At 41.4% G+C, this 18,759-nt stretch overlaps 2 protein-coding genes across 6 annotated transcripts; one reads left to right on the top strand and one right to left on the bottom strand.

Moving 5' to 3' along the window:
* Positions 1 to 292: 292 nt before the first annotated feature.
* tmem42a (transmembrane protein 42a) lies at positions 293 to 1,479 on the top strand. Its single transcript, XM_070835095.1, has 3 exons — positions 293 to 479; positions 1,089 to 1,235; positions 1,336 to 1,479. The coding sequence occupies exons 1-3, from the start codon at positions 318 to 320 to the stop codon at positions 1,477 to 1,479; spliced, it is 453 nt and encodes a 150-aa protein (XP_070691196.1). The 5' UTR covers positions 293 to 317.
* Positions 1,411 to 17,185, bottom strand: zdhhc3a (zinc finger DHHC-type palmitoyltransferase 3a). Of its 5 annotated transcripts, XM_070835090.1 has the most exons (8): positions 17,028 to 17,164; positions 14,044 to 14,464; positions 13,677 to 13,801; positions 13,298 to 13,394; positions 12,893 to 12,974; positions 10,657 to 10,787; positions 3,285 to 3,502; positions 1,411 to 1,490 (listed from the first exon to the last, which is right to left on the bottom strand). In XM_070835090.1, the coding sequence occupies exons 2-7, from the start codon at positions 14,383 to 14,385 to the stop codon at positions 3,296 to 3,298; spliced, it is 984 nt and encodes a 327-aa protein (XP_070691191.1). In that variant the 5' UTR covers positions 14,386 to 14,464; positions 17,028 to 17,164; the 3' UTR covers positions 1,411 to 1,490; positions 3,285 to 3,295. The 5 variants fall into 5 exon arrangements, with proteins under 5 accessions (XP_070691191.1, XP_070691193.1, XP_070691190.1 ...); XM_070835092.1 differs by lacking the exon at positions 1,411 to 1,490 and having other exon boundaries at positions 2,333 to 3,502; positions 17,142 to 17,185; XM_070835089.1 differs by lacking the exon at positions 1,411 to 1,490 and having other exon boundaries at positions 2,333 to 3,502.
* Positions 17,186 to 18,759: the final 1,574 nt, after the last annotated feature.

Here is an 18,759-nt window from a genome sequence, read left to right on the forward strand (position 1 = left end):
GTGATCGGAAGAAGGATTTCGGCTTCAAAATAAAATCGCGTTTAGTTTCCTTATAGCTGGAACGACGACATTTTTGGAGGGCGTTGCACAATATTTAAAAAACTTCATTTACTATTTAGAATATATGAGTTACAGGCTTAGGTTTTGCAGCTACTGGGCCTGCTGAGAAATGTTTATGGACCAAGTTCATCAAGGAGGCTTTTGTTTTGAAAAGTGATAGCACGGCCCATATCCTTAAAGTAAAACTTGACGGTGTTGTTAGTGAGCCAGACTAGTATGGACTCCTGTCACTGCAGGCTGTGTAACTCTCTTCAAACATGATTTCTGGGTCTTTTTACGCGTTGTTGGCGGGTTTTTTGGGTGCCGCTGCCTCTTTATCTGCCAAGCTGTCCCTCGGAGCGGACTACCTGAGAGACCTGTGTGAGTCCGCGCTCAGCGGCTGGACTGAAACACACGGAGGAGCTGCAGCCTGTGACTGGGTGAGACATGCTGTCTGTCTGTCTGACTGTCTGTCTGTCTGACTGGGTGAGACATGCTGTCTGTCTGTCTGTCTGTCTGTCTGACTGGGTGAGACATGCTGTCTGTCTGACTATCTGTCTGTCTGACTGGGTGAGACAAGCTGTCTGTCTGTCTGTCTGTCTGTCTGTCTGTCTGGGCTTATTTCTCCAAACACTGTCCTTCCTGTTTGCTCCCTTCTGGCTGCAGACTGGTCCAGTGGTGTTTTACATGTATATTCATGTAAACAATGAAAGCAGAATCTATCTGTTGCACCAGTTCAGTGAAGTGAAAACACTTTCAAGTGAGTGTAAAGTAGTGAGAAGTCAGAGGATCTTCTCTGTGGAGTAAACGACAGGCTCTGAATGAGGGTTTTACTTTGTCATGGTGTTGTTGTTTTTAGAACACAGTGAGAAGTTAAAGGCAAATACTGACATGTAGTCTGGTGATGAATAAAAGGGAGAAACCCAGAACAGAAGGACCAGATCTTAAACCAGCTGAACATCTATAGAGGAGTTTGTACTTTAATATGTCACCCATATTAAAGACAGCAGCTGCCCCCCCCCCCCTCCCCCCTCCCTGCCTGCTTACAGCTCCACGTCCCCCTGCGGCTGCTGTGTGGAGGCCTGCTGTTCGCCTGTAATGCCGTCATGTGGACCTTCTTCTCCAAGGCTCTGCGACACTGCTCCTCCTCAGCCAGGGCCACCGTCACTACCACTGCATCCAACTTCATCTCCTCGGTAAGCTCTCCACACACACACACACACACACACACACACACAGCCCCACCAGTGTCCACCTACAGTAGTTTTACTTCTGTTCTTCTGCTTGTTTGTCCAGGCCGTCCTGGGGAGGGTGATTTTTGGAGAGACCCATGCAGCTCTGTGGTGGGTGGGCATCTCTCTCACTCTGTGTGGGCTGCTCGTGCTTCATGGATCCACGCCTCAGACGCTCACACAGGAGGAGGGCAAAAAGGACGAGTAACGGAAAGGCCACTTAAAAGGTAAGAGGTAACTCTGTTTCTCGTGTTAAGAACAACTGAGACATCTTCCCAGAAGTCATGATGAGTTTGACTAAGAGTGTCAGGCAATTAATTTTGTCAGCATTTTGAGAGGAAGGTCACGTTATTGAAACAAAACTTCGCTGTACATCTTCTGTTTCTGGGTTTCTGAAACAGTGACATGGAAACTGAAATGGTTGGCAGTCTGTCTGGTAGATCCAGAGCTGATGTCACCATCTGTACTTTTAAACCTTTTTCACTAGTTGTATTTTAGAGAACATGTACAGGAGATAGACTTTAGCTGTGGAGAGTTCGGTCTGCTGGTTTGAAGATGCTGACATGTACTCCAAAGTAGCCCGAGTCTTGTATGCTCTCATCCAAGGCATCAGAAACAGAAAGAATGTACTCGTACTGTGGCTAACTTAACCAGCTCAGGGATTTCTTAAGGAATAATTTCTATTATTATTCTTACTGTTTATCTCTGAGTAAAATAATAATAATCACCATCACAGATTTTTCTATTTTATTGTGGGGTTTTTTTTTTTCTCCTCCTCCTGCGTGTGCTGTAGAAGCACTTTGATGAACTGTGATGAGTTTTAAAAAGTGCTACATAATTAAAGTTGATGTGATGTGATGCACCAGCTCACTGAATTTAGCTGAACTTTGTGTGATGTATCTAAAGAGCCTGGATGGACACACAGGCAGTACTGATTTTGTATAATATGAGTTAAGGTTTCTAAATTGGAGGCCTAAAATCATCAATTCAGAGCAGCCTGACAAAAGTCAGCAAAGTTCTTCATGTACATACAAATACAAAAGACAATACAGTTCGTAATGCAGATTATGAAGTACTTCAGTTTATTGTAGAATTTTAAAAATGGAACCCACACAATGATAAAAAAAAAATGTTTTGTCAAAATAATGTAAACGGGATAAAATATGAGTGGTCCCATTACATCCAGCACCCATTAAACAGTTAAAAGCCCTTTTCCAGCAGCTCACTCATATACACATAAAGTCAGTAACTGTCTACTTCTCATGTGTGCGTCAGTGATGAAGATGAAAATGGAAAGTGCAGACCCAGACGTCTGGACGGGACTGATGAGTGGTTGAACTACATATCATACAGAGTTGTTTTTCCCCGCTGACACGCAGAGCGGTTGCTTGTCGAGACGGATAAGGCACGAGGTGAATTCAAAATCTCACAAAAAGGCATCGGAGAAAACAAAAGTGGTTGTTAGCAAACTGCTCGTGCTTCAAGTGTCACCTCAGTGCTACTATTAGTGGTGCTCTCCTGAGACGGCTCAACGAGACGCTGGAAAATCCATCACCTCCGGTCGGAAACACTTTGGTTGTGCGAACAGGAGCTCGGAGTCCTTTCCAGCTCCTTTTACCAGTTAGTTTGATTACAAATAATTTCAAGGAAAATACTGCAGGTTTGGCAGCAGGACTTGAGTAATAACAGGTCATATCCACATTGTATTAGACCCCCGCTAGTTCTGTCTGGGACGGAATATTTATAAAAAGGTAAATATGCTTAAGTTTGGTAAATGTATTTACAAAATCTAAGTTTACTGCCCCGTACATATAGCTGAACTGGCGCTAGGAGAAAAAGTGGACATGTCCCATGTGCTGTTTTTACATAGATAAAGTCTTTAAGATAAAAAATATAAATAAAAGTTTGAATTCCAGGTGTTTTCTCACTATTTAGAAAGCCCTGATAAAGTGTCCACTACATGTGGACCACTGCTGCCAAACTGAGAACAAATATCTTCTTCTTCTATCTGACTGCAGGCAGCGCTAGTCGAGTGGTATCTCTATGACGTCCTCCTCGATGATCTCCCCCTGCGGGACGGTGATGTGCTCCGAGGGGCTCTTCTTGCAGCTCAGCCCCGCGAACGGGCTGCACCAGGACAGAGAGAACGGGCCGCCGAACGCCATCTCCATGGCCTCCCAGCACGGCACCTTCCCCCACTTCCCCGTCTCTCCCTTCAGACGCTCGATTCCCTGGAGAAGACACAACAGTGGCCAAGAAGGACTGGATGTCTGTCACTCTCTACATGCACTGTCACAACTATGACACTAAGTTGAGGACTAAAACTGCATCCACACACTGATGTAGCTCTTTGGGCCTGTTTCTCAGACACAAATGAGTAAAAATGTCCAAATTACTAAAAAAAAAAAGGCTTCATATTGAAATTAAATGGTAGGCCTCGAAAAAAAAGGTGGTGAAGGTGTTATTCGTTGCTGTGATCACTCCTCCTGTCCATATTAGGCACCAATTCACCAATCTCAGTGTGACTAGTACACTATAAGAAATGAGGATAAGATTTACAGTCCTTGTTCTGTAGTCTACAACTACACTAGCAGCTCCAATAGTTGCCATCTTGCAGCAGAGGCTGATGGGAAATTCATTAGCTTTGCAGGTATTTGGTCATGAACCAGGGAATTGGACATAGTTTGAGTTGATGATGGAGCAAAGGAAAAGTTATTCCAGTTCCTCTTAAGGAGAATTTTGACTGAATTTTGCCAAATTTCATATCACCGCTATTGTCATTCTGCAACAAAGGGGTTGACTAACATGGCTCATGCAAAAATATTTAATATATAAGGTAACAGTGTTTCCTGTAGCAACACCCATTCCTGACTGGGATTTCTTTATGTTTAAATGAATTTAGGTCAGTGTTATGGTTGTTGGTATGTATGTCGGGGTCAGGAGAAGGTAAGAGGAAACAAATCGGGAGACTTTGCAACAAGCTGTGGTCTGCAACGACTCTGAGGAAACACGAAGAGGTCATTTAGCAGTGAAAAGACCAAACTAAGACACTACGACTGTCACCCATTAAGCAAAATTAGTACAACTGTTCAAACTTGGGGGGGAAAAATTAAATCTATAATTACTTGTTCCGGTGCAACTTTTATGTATTTTACGATTTGGCCATGAGGGTTGCATTTTTACTACTTTGAACTAATTGTCACAGAAGAGTCTCTCTTGGTTTGTCAAACTGACGGCTTGAAGTATTTTTCTACATTACAAGGATTTTGTTCTGCTTTTACAGTGTAGTTGATAAAGGGGCTCTTCATGGACAGTACAAACAGGAGGAGCAGTGACAGCAACCAATAACTCATTCAGACTACATAAAGGCATGTGAGTACATCAAATAGGTTGTTGTTTTTTAAAGAATAGCCTTTAAAAGCTTTTGTATCTCTTCTGATTCAGTTGTTCTCTAAGAAACATTCCCAGAATGTAATAAAACACAGTACGAAATGACTCATGCACTTTAAAGACAAAGAATAAACCCCTGGGGAAGAAGCAGACAGGATGCATGCACTGTTTTGACCATTTGACATGTTACACACGGAGCTCACTCATTCATTCAGAATGCTTGGTTGAATCTGAAACAGCAAAAGGAGGAATGAAACGCATTTTGGCCTTCAGATTGAAATCTGCATGCTTGTGATGTGTTAAGCTTGATGGGACGGCTAGCGTGACCTCTGTTACAAGCTTACCTATAAAGAGTTGTCTGCTTCAGAAAGCTTTTGGCAGAATGAGTTATCAACCAAAGCAAAATGCATGAGTGTGGAGAGAACATTGCATGGGAAAGGGGAAGATCACAGACGGTGAGGTGGGAACAGAATGAAAAGACAAGGACAGAGTAAAATTGAGCAATGCAGGGAGTGAGAGGAGTGTATGTAGGGGAAGTAGAAACCTTTTCTTTAACATTATTTCAACACAAAATGACGTAGAACCACATTTAGGCACCCCCAAACAAAAACACTTAAAAAAGCAAGCAAACAGGTTTTGCATTGCAACTGAGAAGTATTTATTCTCTGAGCATGTGCTGAAATATCTTCAGAATATTTAGAAAGAATTAAAATTTCTGTAAAAAACAAATCATCTCCACCATCACTCTCACCAGCGAGACTTGGCACCATCATACCAGCAGTGTTTCACATACGTCACTAAACTAGCCTTCACCTGGACCATGCATTCAGATAACAAAGGATACATACAATATCATGTAAACAAAGAATAGAAGAATAAAATGCACACTTCAGAACAGAGCAGTTCACACTGGAGAAAATCTTCAATGATAAATACAAAGTGCGAATTAGTCTTTTTAGTACTTGTGTAGATGTGAATGATGAAAGTTAATACTTTGTTAAACGCTCTGAAGTCATCTGGAATAGAGCAGAAACGCAGTGCGGCTAACATCCTGCTGCTGCAGAACAGGATGTATGCAGAGTTATCTACGCTGCTTCCCTTTGACACCACATGTTTCCTCCAGCAAAGACATTTTAAAGCTAAGCTGGTGGCCTTTTTTGAGGAAATTCATATCAAAGCTTTCCCAAATAATCGTGTAATTGTGAGGTTCATTGAATTTGGCACACGCTCACAGCATCAAAACATCACATGGGTTTAGACCACAAGAGCTGCTTCACTGGCAAGTGTTCATGCACACACACACACACACACACGAACACACACAGGGAGCGTTGGTGTCACTGTGGGCGGCCAAACCTTTCCTCAAAAAAGGGAGAATGAGCATATGTTACAATATGGTTGCTGACAGCCTGTTAACTCCACAGACATCATTCGAGCAGCCATGTTTTTACTCAGACTGTGGCTGACTAAAAACAGTTCCGTTTCCCCATTGAGCACCGCAAGAACGGTTCAGCCAACCTTCCCACAACCGAAGCAAGCTGCCATTTTGATTCGGCTTGTTTTGGTCGAGGATAACAAAACAACACATCTGTACCCTTCAGCAAAGGCTTTGTTCATGTCAAGCATGTATCAGAGAGGAATCAGGGAGAATGTTCCACAGTTGGCCAACATTTCAAATACATGATTTTTGGCATTCAGAGGGATGCTTTAGTCATACGAGGCTCAAGTACAACACTTTAAAGGACCACGTTCTTTCTGGCAGGGTGAGTGATGTCTAAAGGAGCTGTCTCACAGGTGAGCTGTGGACACTTTCATCCTGTTTATACTTGGTTTTAAAATGTGTTACAGTGACCCGACCACAAGTGCAGCTGAGACACATGGCCACTCACACCTGTGTCCATAACGTGTCTCCAGCTGACCACAGTGTTAACATTTCATTACTGCCTACATCAGTTCTGCTGGGAGGTCCAAAGGCCAGACAAGCATCAGATTCGTGTCACACTAATATACATGTAAGGGCAAAGTCTTTTGCGATTTGCAAGAGACGAAAAAAAAGGAAGAATGTTAGGAAAGTAGTGGTTATCAAGCATAGTGCTGATTAAGTGTTTTCCTTCCTCCTCTGAGACGTATCGGGACACATTAGCTTCACGGTTTCTTCCCATTAAAGGGGACTTTTTCCTGCCACTGCTGCCTAATATAATATCTGATGCTTGCATCCTTAATTTTGAATTCCTGAATTGTTGGGTCTCTCTTAAGTAAAGAGTTTGGTCTTGACCTGCTCTTTAAGGAAAGCGTCTTGAGATAACGCTGCTATGAACTGGTGCTATATAAATAAAGACTGATTGATTGATTAGCGTTTACACTACCAAAGACGTGATCGGATACGTCCCAGACCACCTCGGCAAGTGGTTTGAGTGTCACGGTGGTCGTTCACACTTGTGTGCAGTGCTGCCCACTTGTGATCCGACCCCCCCAGCACGCATTTTAAAACCAAGTGTAAATGAGGTCTTTGAACCACCCAGACTTCTTTTCTCTGGATGATGTGGGTTGTTCAGTGACAGGGGGCTCAGCTGTCAGCATTTACAGCAAATACAAGCAGTATTCAGTGTAAATAGGGATGCACTGTAAAGTGATCCCAATGACTTCCACACTGTGGTGCACGGGTTCTACAAAAGGGAAAAACAGAACATTGGTATGGAGGAGAAAAATGGGGCCAGTGAAACTCTAATTGACTTGTAGCAGAAAAACACTTTTCACATTTATAATTGACCAAAACTCCACAAAAGAGATGGAAGTGCTCCTTTATGTGCTGTATTTGGCACAGTTTTAAAAGAATGGATCCGTTTGCCGAATGGCTCTCAGAGGGAAGAACGACTGACTGCAGGTTGTTACCCTGAACCTACGGTGACCAAACCATTCGGCCAATCCATTCTACTGGGGACCTGTTCAAAGGTTCACTTTGTCCACACCTGGAACACACTACTGATTACTTTCTGACAAGAGGAAGATTTAAAGGGCCAATTCAACCAAATTACAAAAGTACATGATTTTTTCATTTGCCTCTGGTATATGTAGCCATGCAGATAGTTTTGTTTTATTTGCCGCTCTAACAGAGTACAACGGAGGTGAACTGAATCTCGTTTGTGGTAACTCACTGCGTTGAAAAATGACATCTGAAGAAGTGAACAGACTGAAACAATTTGGCAGATTTATTTGTAATGGAAATAATCATTAGTTGCGGCACTAAATCAAATTCCATTCTCTTCAACTGTACTAGGATGGATACTGTAAAACCTTAACACCTAAGAATAAAACAATCAGCATGGCCAGAAACCACTAGGGATAAGTTTTTTTTTTGGAATTTAGCTGAACTAACCCTTTAAGGAAAAGCAAGAGTAAACACTGAGCAAGAAAAGAGAAGGCTTCTGACACAACAGAAATAGCTCAGAAAAGAACAAACAGATTTATCACAGTGTCTGCAAACAGGACTCACAAACTGAAAGTGTTTTCTTTTTCTCTGCAACTCGACTCACTCAAGGCAACACAAAAATAAATGTATAGCGCACTTAGTTGGCAACACAAAAAGCAGGTGGAAAGCTGTCCAGCTAGCGTGGGAGATACAGTGTAACTCATGTTCAGCATTGGGAACAACAGAGTGCCATAGCTGAGCTCTGTGGGGCTGAGAGGGGCTTCCCACTTTGGTTTTGACCCGGACGCCTCGTTCCCTGCGCTGAGCTCTCACACCACATACTGGTAGGTCTCAGCCTTCCCATGGTCAGGGGTGGAGAAGGGACTAAACCACAATATGGAGAAAGGGTGTCCAAATACCGCCCTCATGTTCATCCACTTAGTTTTTTTAGCCCATCTTCGCTCTTCCTTTTTCAACTGCTCTATGCCCTGAAAAACGAGAGACAACCAAACTTCAGTCGGTGGGCTTTTGTGACCCAGTCAGTAATCAAAAACCAAATTCCAAATACTGAATTTTCTTTCAACCCACTAAGTATATATAAAAAAAGACAAAAAACAAGCGTAATGCAGCTGCTTGTGTCCTGTTGCCTCTCCCCCTGTGTGTTGTACAGTCCCCTGCATGTCAAAGCCTCTCTCTTTGAAGAAAAGATCAAATGTCTCTCATATACCCGACCCAGAGTTGCAGACAAAAAGAAGTTCAGAGCAGGAAAAGGAGTTTGGTTTGGTGAGCTCCATTACAGAGGCACGCCAAAAGGGCTGAATGATTTAAGGAAGGCACCAAACTACATAGAGGGGATACTGATTCCTTCTTCCACTGATACATGGACAAATTTGCCCTTTTATGAAAACACATTTGCATCTTTCATGTGCATCGCTTGCTGATCTTAAACAGTAACCACTACCTCTGTGGCTACAGCAAAAGTGAAAACTCCTGAGCAGACTGTTTAAGTTTTTAACAGCCTACAGGTTAAATGTATGGCCTTTTAAGACATTTCAAACTACAATCACCTGTTACTAGTGTCTACATAAGTGACAACACACATTTTTTAAGACAAATCCGTATTTTGGTTGATATGAATCGATATGTTTGCAGTTTACATTACACATTTATAACATTTGTGTTTTTCCGCTGAGACCTAACTAATGTAAACAAACCATAACAGCATGAGAAAACATTGACAACCCAGATTTAGTTATTGCCGCCTTGTTCCAGTGTTAAAAGACCAGAAAACCAATTTGAGAGTGACAGCAGGTTCCAAAGTGTCCACATTTTGGCTAAGGGGCAGCTTTTACTGCTACCTTTGGATCACAGATTGAAGTAACTGCCAAAATGAGGGAAACTGCAGAAGACCAAATTAAAAATGTTGAAGAGCCTGAGGGAGGCTGAACTGAACGTTTGGTGCTCTCAGACATACTGCAGACCAGAGTTACAGTGACAGCCAGAGATTAACCTGTGAGGTAGAGGTCTTCATGGGTTCAAAACGATGGGCCTGAATCCCTGTAGACTGGGAAATTCAATCCAAGACCAACTGGAACCTATAATTTAAAATATATCTATAGAAATATGCATATACATGTACCTATTTGTTTTGGCCAGAGATATTACAGACCTGACCCTCAGCATGTCTGAAATGGACCCTACAAGCCTGGTAATTAAAACCGATACTGAAAAAAGCTAAAAATGTTCTACTGCTAAAAATGTTTGGCATGTCGGACACAATATATGGTAGCATCATAAAAGGAGATCAAAACAAAAGAAAGACTTTCCAATACATTTCGCTTGTACGTTTCTGTCAGACCTAACAGACCTGGAACCTGCCGTAATAGCACAGGGCCCCACCTGACCAGATCCACCTTGATAAACATGAACCCAAACCTGGGTCCATGTTACCGCTACTCTTCGGCCTGTCTCGTGTGAATGGGTCCAACTCCAAGACGCACTGAATGTGTGATGAAGAGCGTATTAGTTACTGTTGCTACGCCTGACAAGCTTTGAATCTTAGTGCAGCAAGTCTTGTGTTTACAAATGCAGACTTGCCACTAAAAAATTCTTAGAAATCTTTGAAGCAATGGATCCTTGATGTCAGACAGAAGTAGACAAAAGCAGCCTTCTTATTTTTAGCTGGCAACCATCGATTTAGCTGGAATGTGATTTCACAACTGCTGTGCGGCTACCATCCACACATTTAACACTTTCTTGCTCTGCAGAAGTACTGGTCTCACAAACGCCACAATTTTACCTTTAAAGCATTCAATATTGGAGTTTCTTTCCTTTTGGCAGTTACTTACTTTCCAGGCAATGTTCTCAGTCAAAATGAAGACTTGCAGGGAATTTGCTGCACTTTATTCTACATCAGGCTGCAGAATGTGAGACATCACTTAGCTGTTAACAGTTTGAATCAGAAGTAGAAGGTCAAAGATGCTAATGTTAAACAGCGAAGGGTGGCAGCAGCAGGGAGAAGAGCAGAAGTAGTAGTGAGGTAAGAGGAAAGGGGGAGGACTGTCGGTCACTAAATGGATCACTTACGGTCTCGTCGGTACAGATGGAGTGGACTTGGGTGCCGAACATCACAGAGGTGAAGATGAGGAAGAGGAGACCCTCAAAGCACAGGAGTATGAGGAGGATGACTGTTGCTGGAGGAGAGAAGGTACTGCACTCTGGGGGATGGAGGGAAATGGAGGAAGAGAAGTGAAGGGGCAAAAAAAGAGGGCCATATGAGGAACTGCTACACACTACAATCAAAGAAACTAAACTAATTACACCCTACTGGTAACTCGTCTGCGGCTCTACAGAGAGGAGGCAAAGCGTTGAAGCTGCGGGTGCTCTAGTAAAAGGGGTTGAAATGAGTGTTTGGGATCAGGACGTTTAGGTTGGATTATTAAGCAGGTAGACAAACGTGTAGTTTGAGCACATATAAACTTCCAGAAACTTTTTTGGAAAAAACAGCCAGATGTTGGCAGCAGAAAAGCTCTGAATTCCTGCCGTGAAATCAGTCATTATCTCAGTTCTAAGGCAATCTGCATTACACAAGGGACCTAGTCTTTAACTTCATCATAACCTTAAGTCAGACTTGCTATAAACACTCCCCAGTGAGTGTCTCATGTAAGACTGACTTACATAGATAGCCTGTCAAGCAATATATTTATGTTTGGGGGGTGGGTTCCTTTAGGGCAAGAGAGCAGAGCTGGGGGCGCTCTGTTGCCACACAAGGAGCTTTTCCCGGCAATCCACCAGTAACGTCTGATGCATCACTGACAGTATCACCACCGATAACATCATTCATTACCTAACAAGTCTAATGTCAGGCTTTTAAGGCCAAGACTAGTCTTGTACTAGGTTCATGCAACTAGCCCCATTCAGTAAAACTGTTTGAGGGTCGCTGTTCTCTATTCAGGTGTCCAGCTGTGCATAAAACAGTATATACTAGGATACAGGTTTGGGGACAAAGAAGGTGGTTTTTGGCTTACCTGTGGATGTAAACCTTTGAAACTGTAAACCACCTGTTCCCTTCTGAGTGTGAGACTCAAAGTCAAACAGGAAATTATAATAGAAATAGAGCAGAAAGTCTGGGGTGGCAGCTTTTGTTTCTCCCTTCAACCACGATTTCAACTAGTTCTGATGCCTCCCCCAAACTCAGTGCCTCAGCTTTAATGGAAGAGAATCTAAATATGACTGAGATGCTGGAAGAAGTCAAAGACAGCATAGGATATACTGCAACCAGGACGACAAACAGAACAAGTTCAGGGAGCTTAAAGGCCTCTAGATATTTCCCATGCCAGTTAGTGCACATTAGTGTTTGTGGAGCTTCTGAACTTGGGAGTGTGTAACTTTCAGTGCAACCAAAAAAAAACAGAGTCAAAGTCCTTGTATGTGTACACATTCTTGGCTAATAAAGCCGATTCTGATTAATGCAAGACACAATAATGACAGTGTGGTTTGGATGCCATCAGAGAGCGTGCCTCAGTCCATCGATGTGCTGATCGCATGCAACTCATGAAGATTCTCAGTGTGGAGCAACTCACTTTCTTCAAAGTACGGCAGGAAATGAAAGCAGCACTAGAGTCCAGGAGAAATGTAAATGCTTACACAATAATTCATTCATACCTGTAAATATTATACATTCTTGATAGCTGTGGCAAGGTCCTAAAATACTATACTATAAAATTCCCTGTAAGATCCAAGGAGGAACTACTGTCCTATAATATTCCCTTTTCCCCTTCAGATTTGATATTGTACATACATGGCTATATGCCACTTCTCATAGCTGTTATATTTATGTTGTGTTTTTGGCATTGTGTATATTTTGGAATTGCACCACACCATTACCCAGTTTGTGTTAATATTTATGATACTTGCAGTTAACCAGTTACATTTCTGGCACTTTCATACAGATCATATTTTATATTTTGTTGCATAACCATTTTTTTTCATATCTTATCTTGTAACCATGGAGGAAGATGCTTCAGAATGGGTTTTTTGTATAAATGATTCTCTTCTTTTCAATTAGTCTCATTAGCATGACATCTGTTTTTTCTTATGCATATGAAAGGAAAATAGTGCATACAGAAAAACAAAGCAATGTTATCATACAAACCAGTTACATAAGAATATAGAAGTTTATGTATAAAATTAAGCATTAAATATAATTTTTTACTGATTTACTAAGATGCACATTCCGATAAAACATGTCAGAAAAAGATTGCCAGTTCGGAAGAGGAGACTAAAAGGACTTGAGGGCTACAGTGGTTCAAAAAACACTCACTTGTCCAATCATCTTCAAAGCAGTTGAGGAAATGGAAGACCACCATGACCAGAGAGTGGAGAGAAATGAGTGCAATGTACATCTGGGTAAAAAAAGAAGAAGAGAGAGAGTAGTACACAATGAAGGACCATTAACCACGTACTGTAGCTGCACACAGAAGGTATTCACTTAGGAAGCACTCTGATCAGCATCTGTACAACACAGCAACAGAAACTACTACTGACATGTAACGCCTCATAGAAAGCTGGTGAAAATTGTGACATCTGAGTCATTTATAACCTATTGGCACCTTCATACTGTTATCGGCTGGAAATGGATCTTTGGCGACCTTTTACAGTTAATAATTTGATGCTCATTACGTTTTCTGTCAGCCCACGTTATTAGAGATGCTTGCAGTGAACTTACTGTGAAAAGCACAAAGTACTTTTGGTTGTTCTCCCCGACACAGTTATTGACCCAGGGGCAGTGATGGTCCATCTTCCGTATGCAGCGTTTGCAAACGCTGTGAGACAGACAGTGAGTTAGGTGCGAAGCAAAAGGACAACATAAGAATAAAATAAATGCCGTATCAGCCCTCCAAAGGCAACAGTAACGGTGCATAAAGACTTAGTGCATTAGCAGAAAGTGAGGAGCACTGTATTCTGAGAGGAAGAATTTATATTTAACAAATTTATCAAAATCTGAATTTTTCTTACATTGCACCAAAACACTGCAGCTTTAAGCATGGAATTCAGTTTGTGGATGCCAATGCGACAGTGGAAATTTCATGTCCTTTTTGCCCTACCTGCAGTGGTGTGCTCGGTCAGGCTTGATGCTGCAGCACTTGGGACATTTGTAGACTACCTGTCCTGGTTTCAGCTGAAGGCTTTCTATGTATTCCTTAGTAGCATTCCCTTTTGGCACCGCCCCCTAGCAAGAAACATGACCACAGTAGATAATTTCTGCATAATCTGCAGCTCATTAATCATCATTATGAAATAAGTGGGCAGAGGCTAAACATACTTTCAGAATTGTGATGTACTCCATTAATCAGGACTATATAAAGCTTAACACCCCAAACTTGTCTGCGTGACATTGAGAGTTAAAGCACGCAGCCTGTCACCTAATTTTCAGTTTGTGTGTATAAATAACACCAAACATTTCTCACTTACGGGGTCAGTGCACATGGCCCTGAGGTGTGAGGCAAGGGCGAGGAAGGCCAGAGAGTTGAACAGGGTCCCGTTCACAATGCTGTACGTCAGATTCTTGGAGGGTAGCAGCATCACAAACAGCACCACAAACTCTGCGTAAAACACAAGCAGCCAGGTGATGATGGCGCACACGATGCCGCAGGCGTCCCTGATGAACCACATGGCGGACGCAGAGGTGGAAGTGATGACATCTTTGGAGATGGGGATGCGCTGCTCGGCCTGCAGGCAGTTGGCTCCTGCCCCAGCTCCGCTCTGCCCACGCCCGTGCTCCACGTCCCTGCACCTGTGCACCGGACTCTTCATCCTTCATCTAAGCTAGGTGCCTGCTGCTGCTGCCACCAGACCCACTGTGCCTTCAGGCCTCAGTCCCAGTCACCGCATGCTAGAGGAGAGACGCAGGAGGGTCGCAGTTTAGAGGAGAGTCAAAGGTCTGGTCCTCTAGAGAAGCATTTTATGAATATTTGGGACATGACATTCACTAAGCCAGCCAGAGAATCCAGGGTTTCCCACAGTGTTTAACAGTGGAGATGGGCAACCTCAACCTAAAACGACAACCTAAAGACTACCTCAATTACCTTCATAAAAATGAAAATACTTATACTGAATGTACATGAAACAAGACAATAAGCCTTATAAGAGAGCAGAGAAGCTATTTCACACAGCTAATACATTTCCTGGGTTAGGTTTAGGCTACTGTTTAGCTGGGTTGAAAGATTTATTAGTATACCGGTTTCATAATGAATAAAATAATGTGATTATTTTTGCAGTTAATAGTATTTAACACATCAGAAAATGGTGCAACAGCACAAGGTGACATCTTAAATCTGCTTGTTTTGACTGACCAAAAGTTAAAAAAAAAAAAAATAAAAGAATTTAAACAATTTATCAATCAACAAAATTGCTGCCGATTAAATTTCTGTTGATGGATAATACATGAAGTGTTTTAGCACTACTGGTTAGAATGTAATCATCTACCTGTGCGCCTGTTCCTCTTGTGCGGTGCACAAAGAAGGATCATCAAAAACACAGTCACCCAAGCCACAATCTGTTCCATCTGTTGCCGTCTGGCACCCGGTCCCACGCCACCAGGCTCAGGGTGTGGGTCAGCTTCAGCTTCATGACACTACTGAACTCAGGAGCCTTATTCATACATGAATGTCACTTTACACTTTAAGCTACTGCCATTTGTTTTTAACTTACACTACAACCTGGTACTGTATGTGCACAGCCCTGCTGCACTGGCCATACCTGTTCTACTTACCTGGTTACTTAATGTTTACAGCCTGCACATCACAGTATCTATATTCATTTACTACCTGTTTACCATTAACATTATATCTTTATTCCTCCCTGTATATGTGATCCAGCACTGTACCTGACTGTAACTGTTCTCATTGTGTATATACACGGTTACCACATACAACATCTTACTGCTACTCTCCTGGAGACCACAGCTGTCACATGTTTAACATCACATGTTTCCACTTGTGACTCACTTTATGGATATTTTATTTTCCCCATTGACAACTGCTTCCTGTAGCTGTTGTGCATATAACAATAAAAAAGCTGCATCAAAAACTGGATGGCTTACCACCTCAGTGAAGCAACTTCCTGGGTGAAACCCTAAATTCCTTTGGGATCAAGTAATGAATTGATTGAATATGAATTGCACTCAACTGAAGAATATTCATGTTGTGTTATTTCTATGTTTTCTCAACCTTTTCTGGTCTAGGACCACATTTTTATGTCTCCCAAAATGAATATTTGTGAAGCTCTCATGTGAATTTAAGCACTGTATGGTAGCATAATATATAATTTGTGGATGTTATCCTGTTTAAATTTAAAATAAATATTTCCTTTAAAATAAAAAAATCAAAAGAATAGGTTAAACTGTTGCCAATGGCTCGAATTAGCTTAACTTCTTGAAGTTAAGTTTATGACAGAGATTGTGTGTGCAGAGGAAAGCATTTGTACAGGAAACATTGAATGAAACTGAATATTCCTGTTCTACAGTAAAACATGATTGTGTAGCTGGACGAGGGGGAAACTTCCTCACATTGATCAGAAATATTTAAACCTCATACAATACTTATACAATATCTCGTACATTTCAAAGTCTCAAAAGTGGGGCCTGAGTAGAATATTATTCTCCAGCATTCAGTTGACAAAATATCTTAACATTGCAGTGATAGTATAATCCATTAAGGTAAATGAACTTGTTTTTTCCAGGTGAAAACTCTTGACAGTAATTGTAAAGTAACTATAAAGAGTCCTGTGCAGTCTGGGCCTACTTATACAGACATTTCATGACAAGGAGAAGCCAGAGGTGAAAGCTGGTTTGGCCTGTAAAAGCCTTGTCAAAGCCAGCAGTGAGCAGCAACAGAGCCTCTGCAGCCTGACTCAGAGCCACAGCACCTGGACCTGCATGAGAGGTCACTGAGAGGTGCTGAACCGGGATCAGGTGTCTGGTGCTCATCAAAAACTAGCGCATAGCGACCACAAGAATGAGCAGTATTTAACCCTGCAGGACCATATCCTCGGGTACTAAGTGCTATGTGACTAGCTTTAACCTAAATTATGAATCACATGCATTATTATTTATGCAAGACTTAAGTGGGCGTTGATTGACTTTTCTGGGAAAAATGTGGGTCACTGGTTTCCAGCTCACCTTGTTCCAGTGGGTGAGACAGTGACTACGTTCTCCCACCGCTAGATAACAAGCTAGCAGCGCTACCTTTAGCCAGGTAAGTTAAACACATAGCTGCTAGTAATATCAAATTCTGTAACAGCCTCCTCAGACCGCGTTTCTGTTGAGTTAAACAGTTTAAAGGCCCGTGTGCTGCAGAAATTAACTGACTCTGACACACACTGACGTTAGCTTACGTCTGTCCATTTTAGCCTCCGCTAGCTGCTTGGCTAACGTTTCCGAGAGGGCATTTACTTACCTGTTTGCATGTTGTTGTCAGCGTCCTTCCCTTCACTTGTAAAGCGGTAGAAGCCCGGAACACCTGTCTGACTTCCCTTTAGATTTATTTTCATTATATCGCTGTGAATCTCACCTGAAACACGAGCATCCTTCGGACACTCTCGCTGCCGCCGCTGCTGCTGCTGCTTGACGGCTGTACGTAGCAGCCTTTCAATGCGCTTGCCCCGCCCCCCTTGGCAATATTGCGTCATGACGCACGGAGGCAAACCAATGGGATCACCAGAAAGGTTTCAAGCCTTCCTACGTCAGAGGGCACGTCCAGACACACCTATTTCCACATCAGTCCTTCACACGCATGAAGCAAAGTTTTCCAAATCCTTCCCAAACATGGATGTTTTCTAGTTGGATACATCACCCCTTACAATAAACAAACAAAAAAGTAAATTATTATATTTTAAAGATCTGTTTAATGTAGCCCTTATCTAAGATGTGTTAACTTTATTGATGTCATTGTCTATTTTATTATTCCTACTGGATTTCTGTAATTTTATATTTTGTTTAGATTATCTACTTTGTATTTAAGTTCATATTACTATTTGTTACACATTCAAAATGTATAGATCATCAGCAGAGGATTTGTGTTTCGTGTTTCTGTATTCTTCAATTAAAAAAAGAATTTAAAAAATCCAGATTGATCCTCCAAATTTTCAGGTACTGCGAACAAATATAATTTTTGCAATGATGAACGAGAATCTTGAAGAATGCCTTCATTTCACCATTGTATACATACACTTAACAATTAATTATTGGGCCTGAATGAAAGATTATGTAGCCAATTAATATAAAAAAAGATATAAAATCTTAGTGTTAAAATGTCATTGCCTATTTTAGAATGATAAACATACCATTGAGTTAATTGTAAGCTTATTCCAATATTATAGTCTTATATGTAATGAATGTCTGTTCCACTGGAGGTGGATTAAAAAATGCATTAAAAAAACCCATTTAGCACAAAACTCAGTCATCATTGTGTTGAATGAAGGAATTTGAACAGAAGCTAATGCATGAGGCTTCATTTGTCTGAGTTAGACAAATAAAGTGAAGATACTCTCAGGTTTAAGGAACTTGCAAGTGCAAATGAGAACTAACTATATAATTTGTTAAAACATAATTCAAACATAATCCACATAATTGTAAAATACAGTTCTCCCAAAGTTCAAGTAGTAGTAGTAGTACAACGTTTGTATTATTATCCCTCTGCTGCAATTTAGTAAGAAACTCTGCCCATGAAAACACAAAAAGGGATTTTTGCACTAAAAAACCAAAGAAAGGCATTTTTAAACTATTATTTCCTTTTATTTTTTATTTGATATTCATCAGTTTCATTGTTTATTTACATCTAAAGTTCACGTTGCTCTGCTCAGACACATGCAAATGCTTTGCAGCCTCCTTCACTGGTGATAATGTGCTATTGTGAATAAATCATCACATTTTGAAAATTCAGTTCAGACATTTACAAACAATAAGCACTAAAAATCAGAATAAATTCAAATAAGATTTAAAAAATGAGATGAAATGAAATGAGGAGACCTCTTTAAACGGTATAGATGTCACTAGGGGGCAGTGCCACACAAACAACTCTTCCTGTATGACTGTATGACTCATGGCTCTCTTCCTTGGGACATAAATTCATTGCCCATATTGATTTATTCTAATGTTCTAATGAGACATATATGAACATATTCATCACT

The sequence above is a fragment of the Pempheris klunzingeri genome, chromosome 8 (assembly GCF_042242105.1).
Source record: "Pempheris klunzingeri isolate RE-2024b chromosome 8, fPemKlu1.hap1, whole genome shotgun sequence".
In the NCBI taxonomy this organism is placed as follows: domain Eukaryota; kingdom Metazoa; phylum Chordata; class Actinopteri; order Acropomatiformes; family Pempheridae; genus Pempheris; species Pempheris klunzingeri.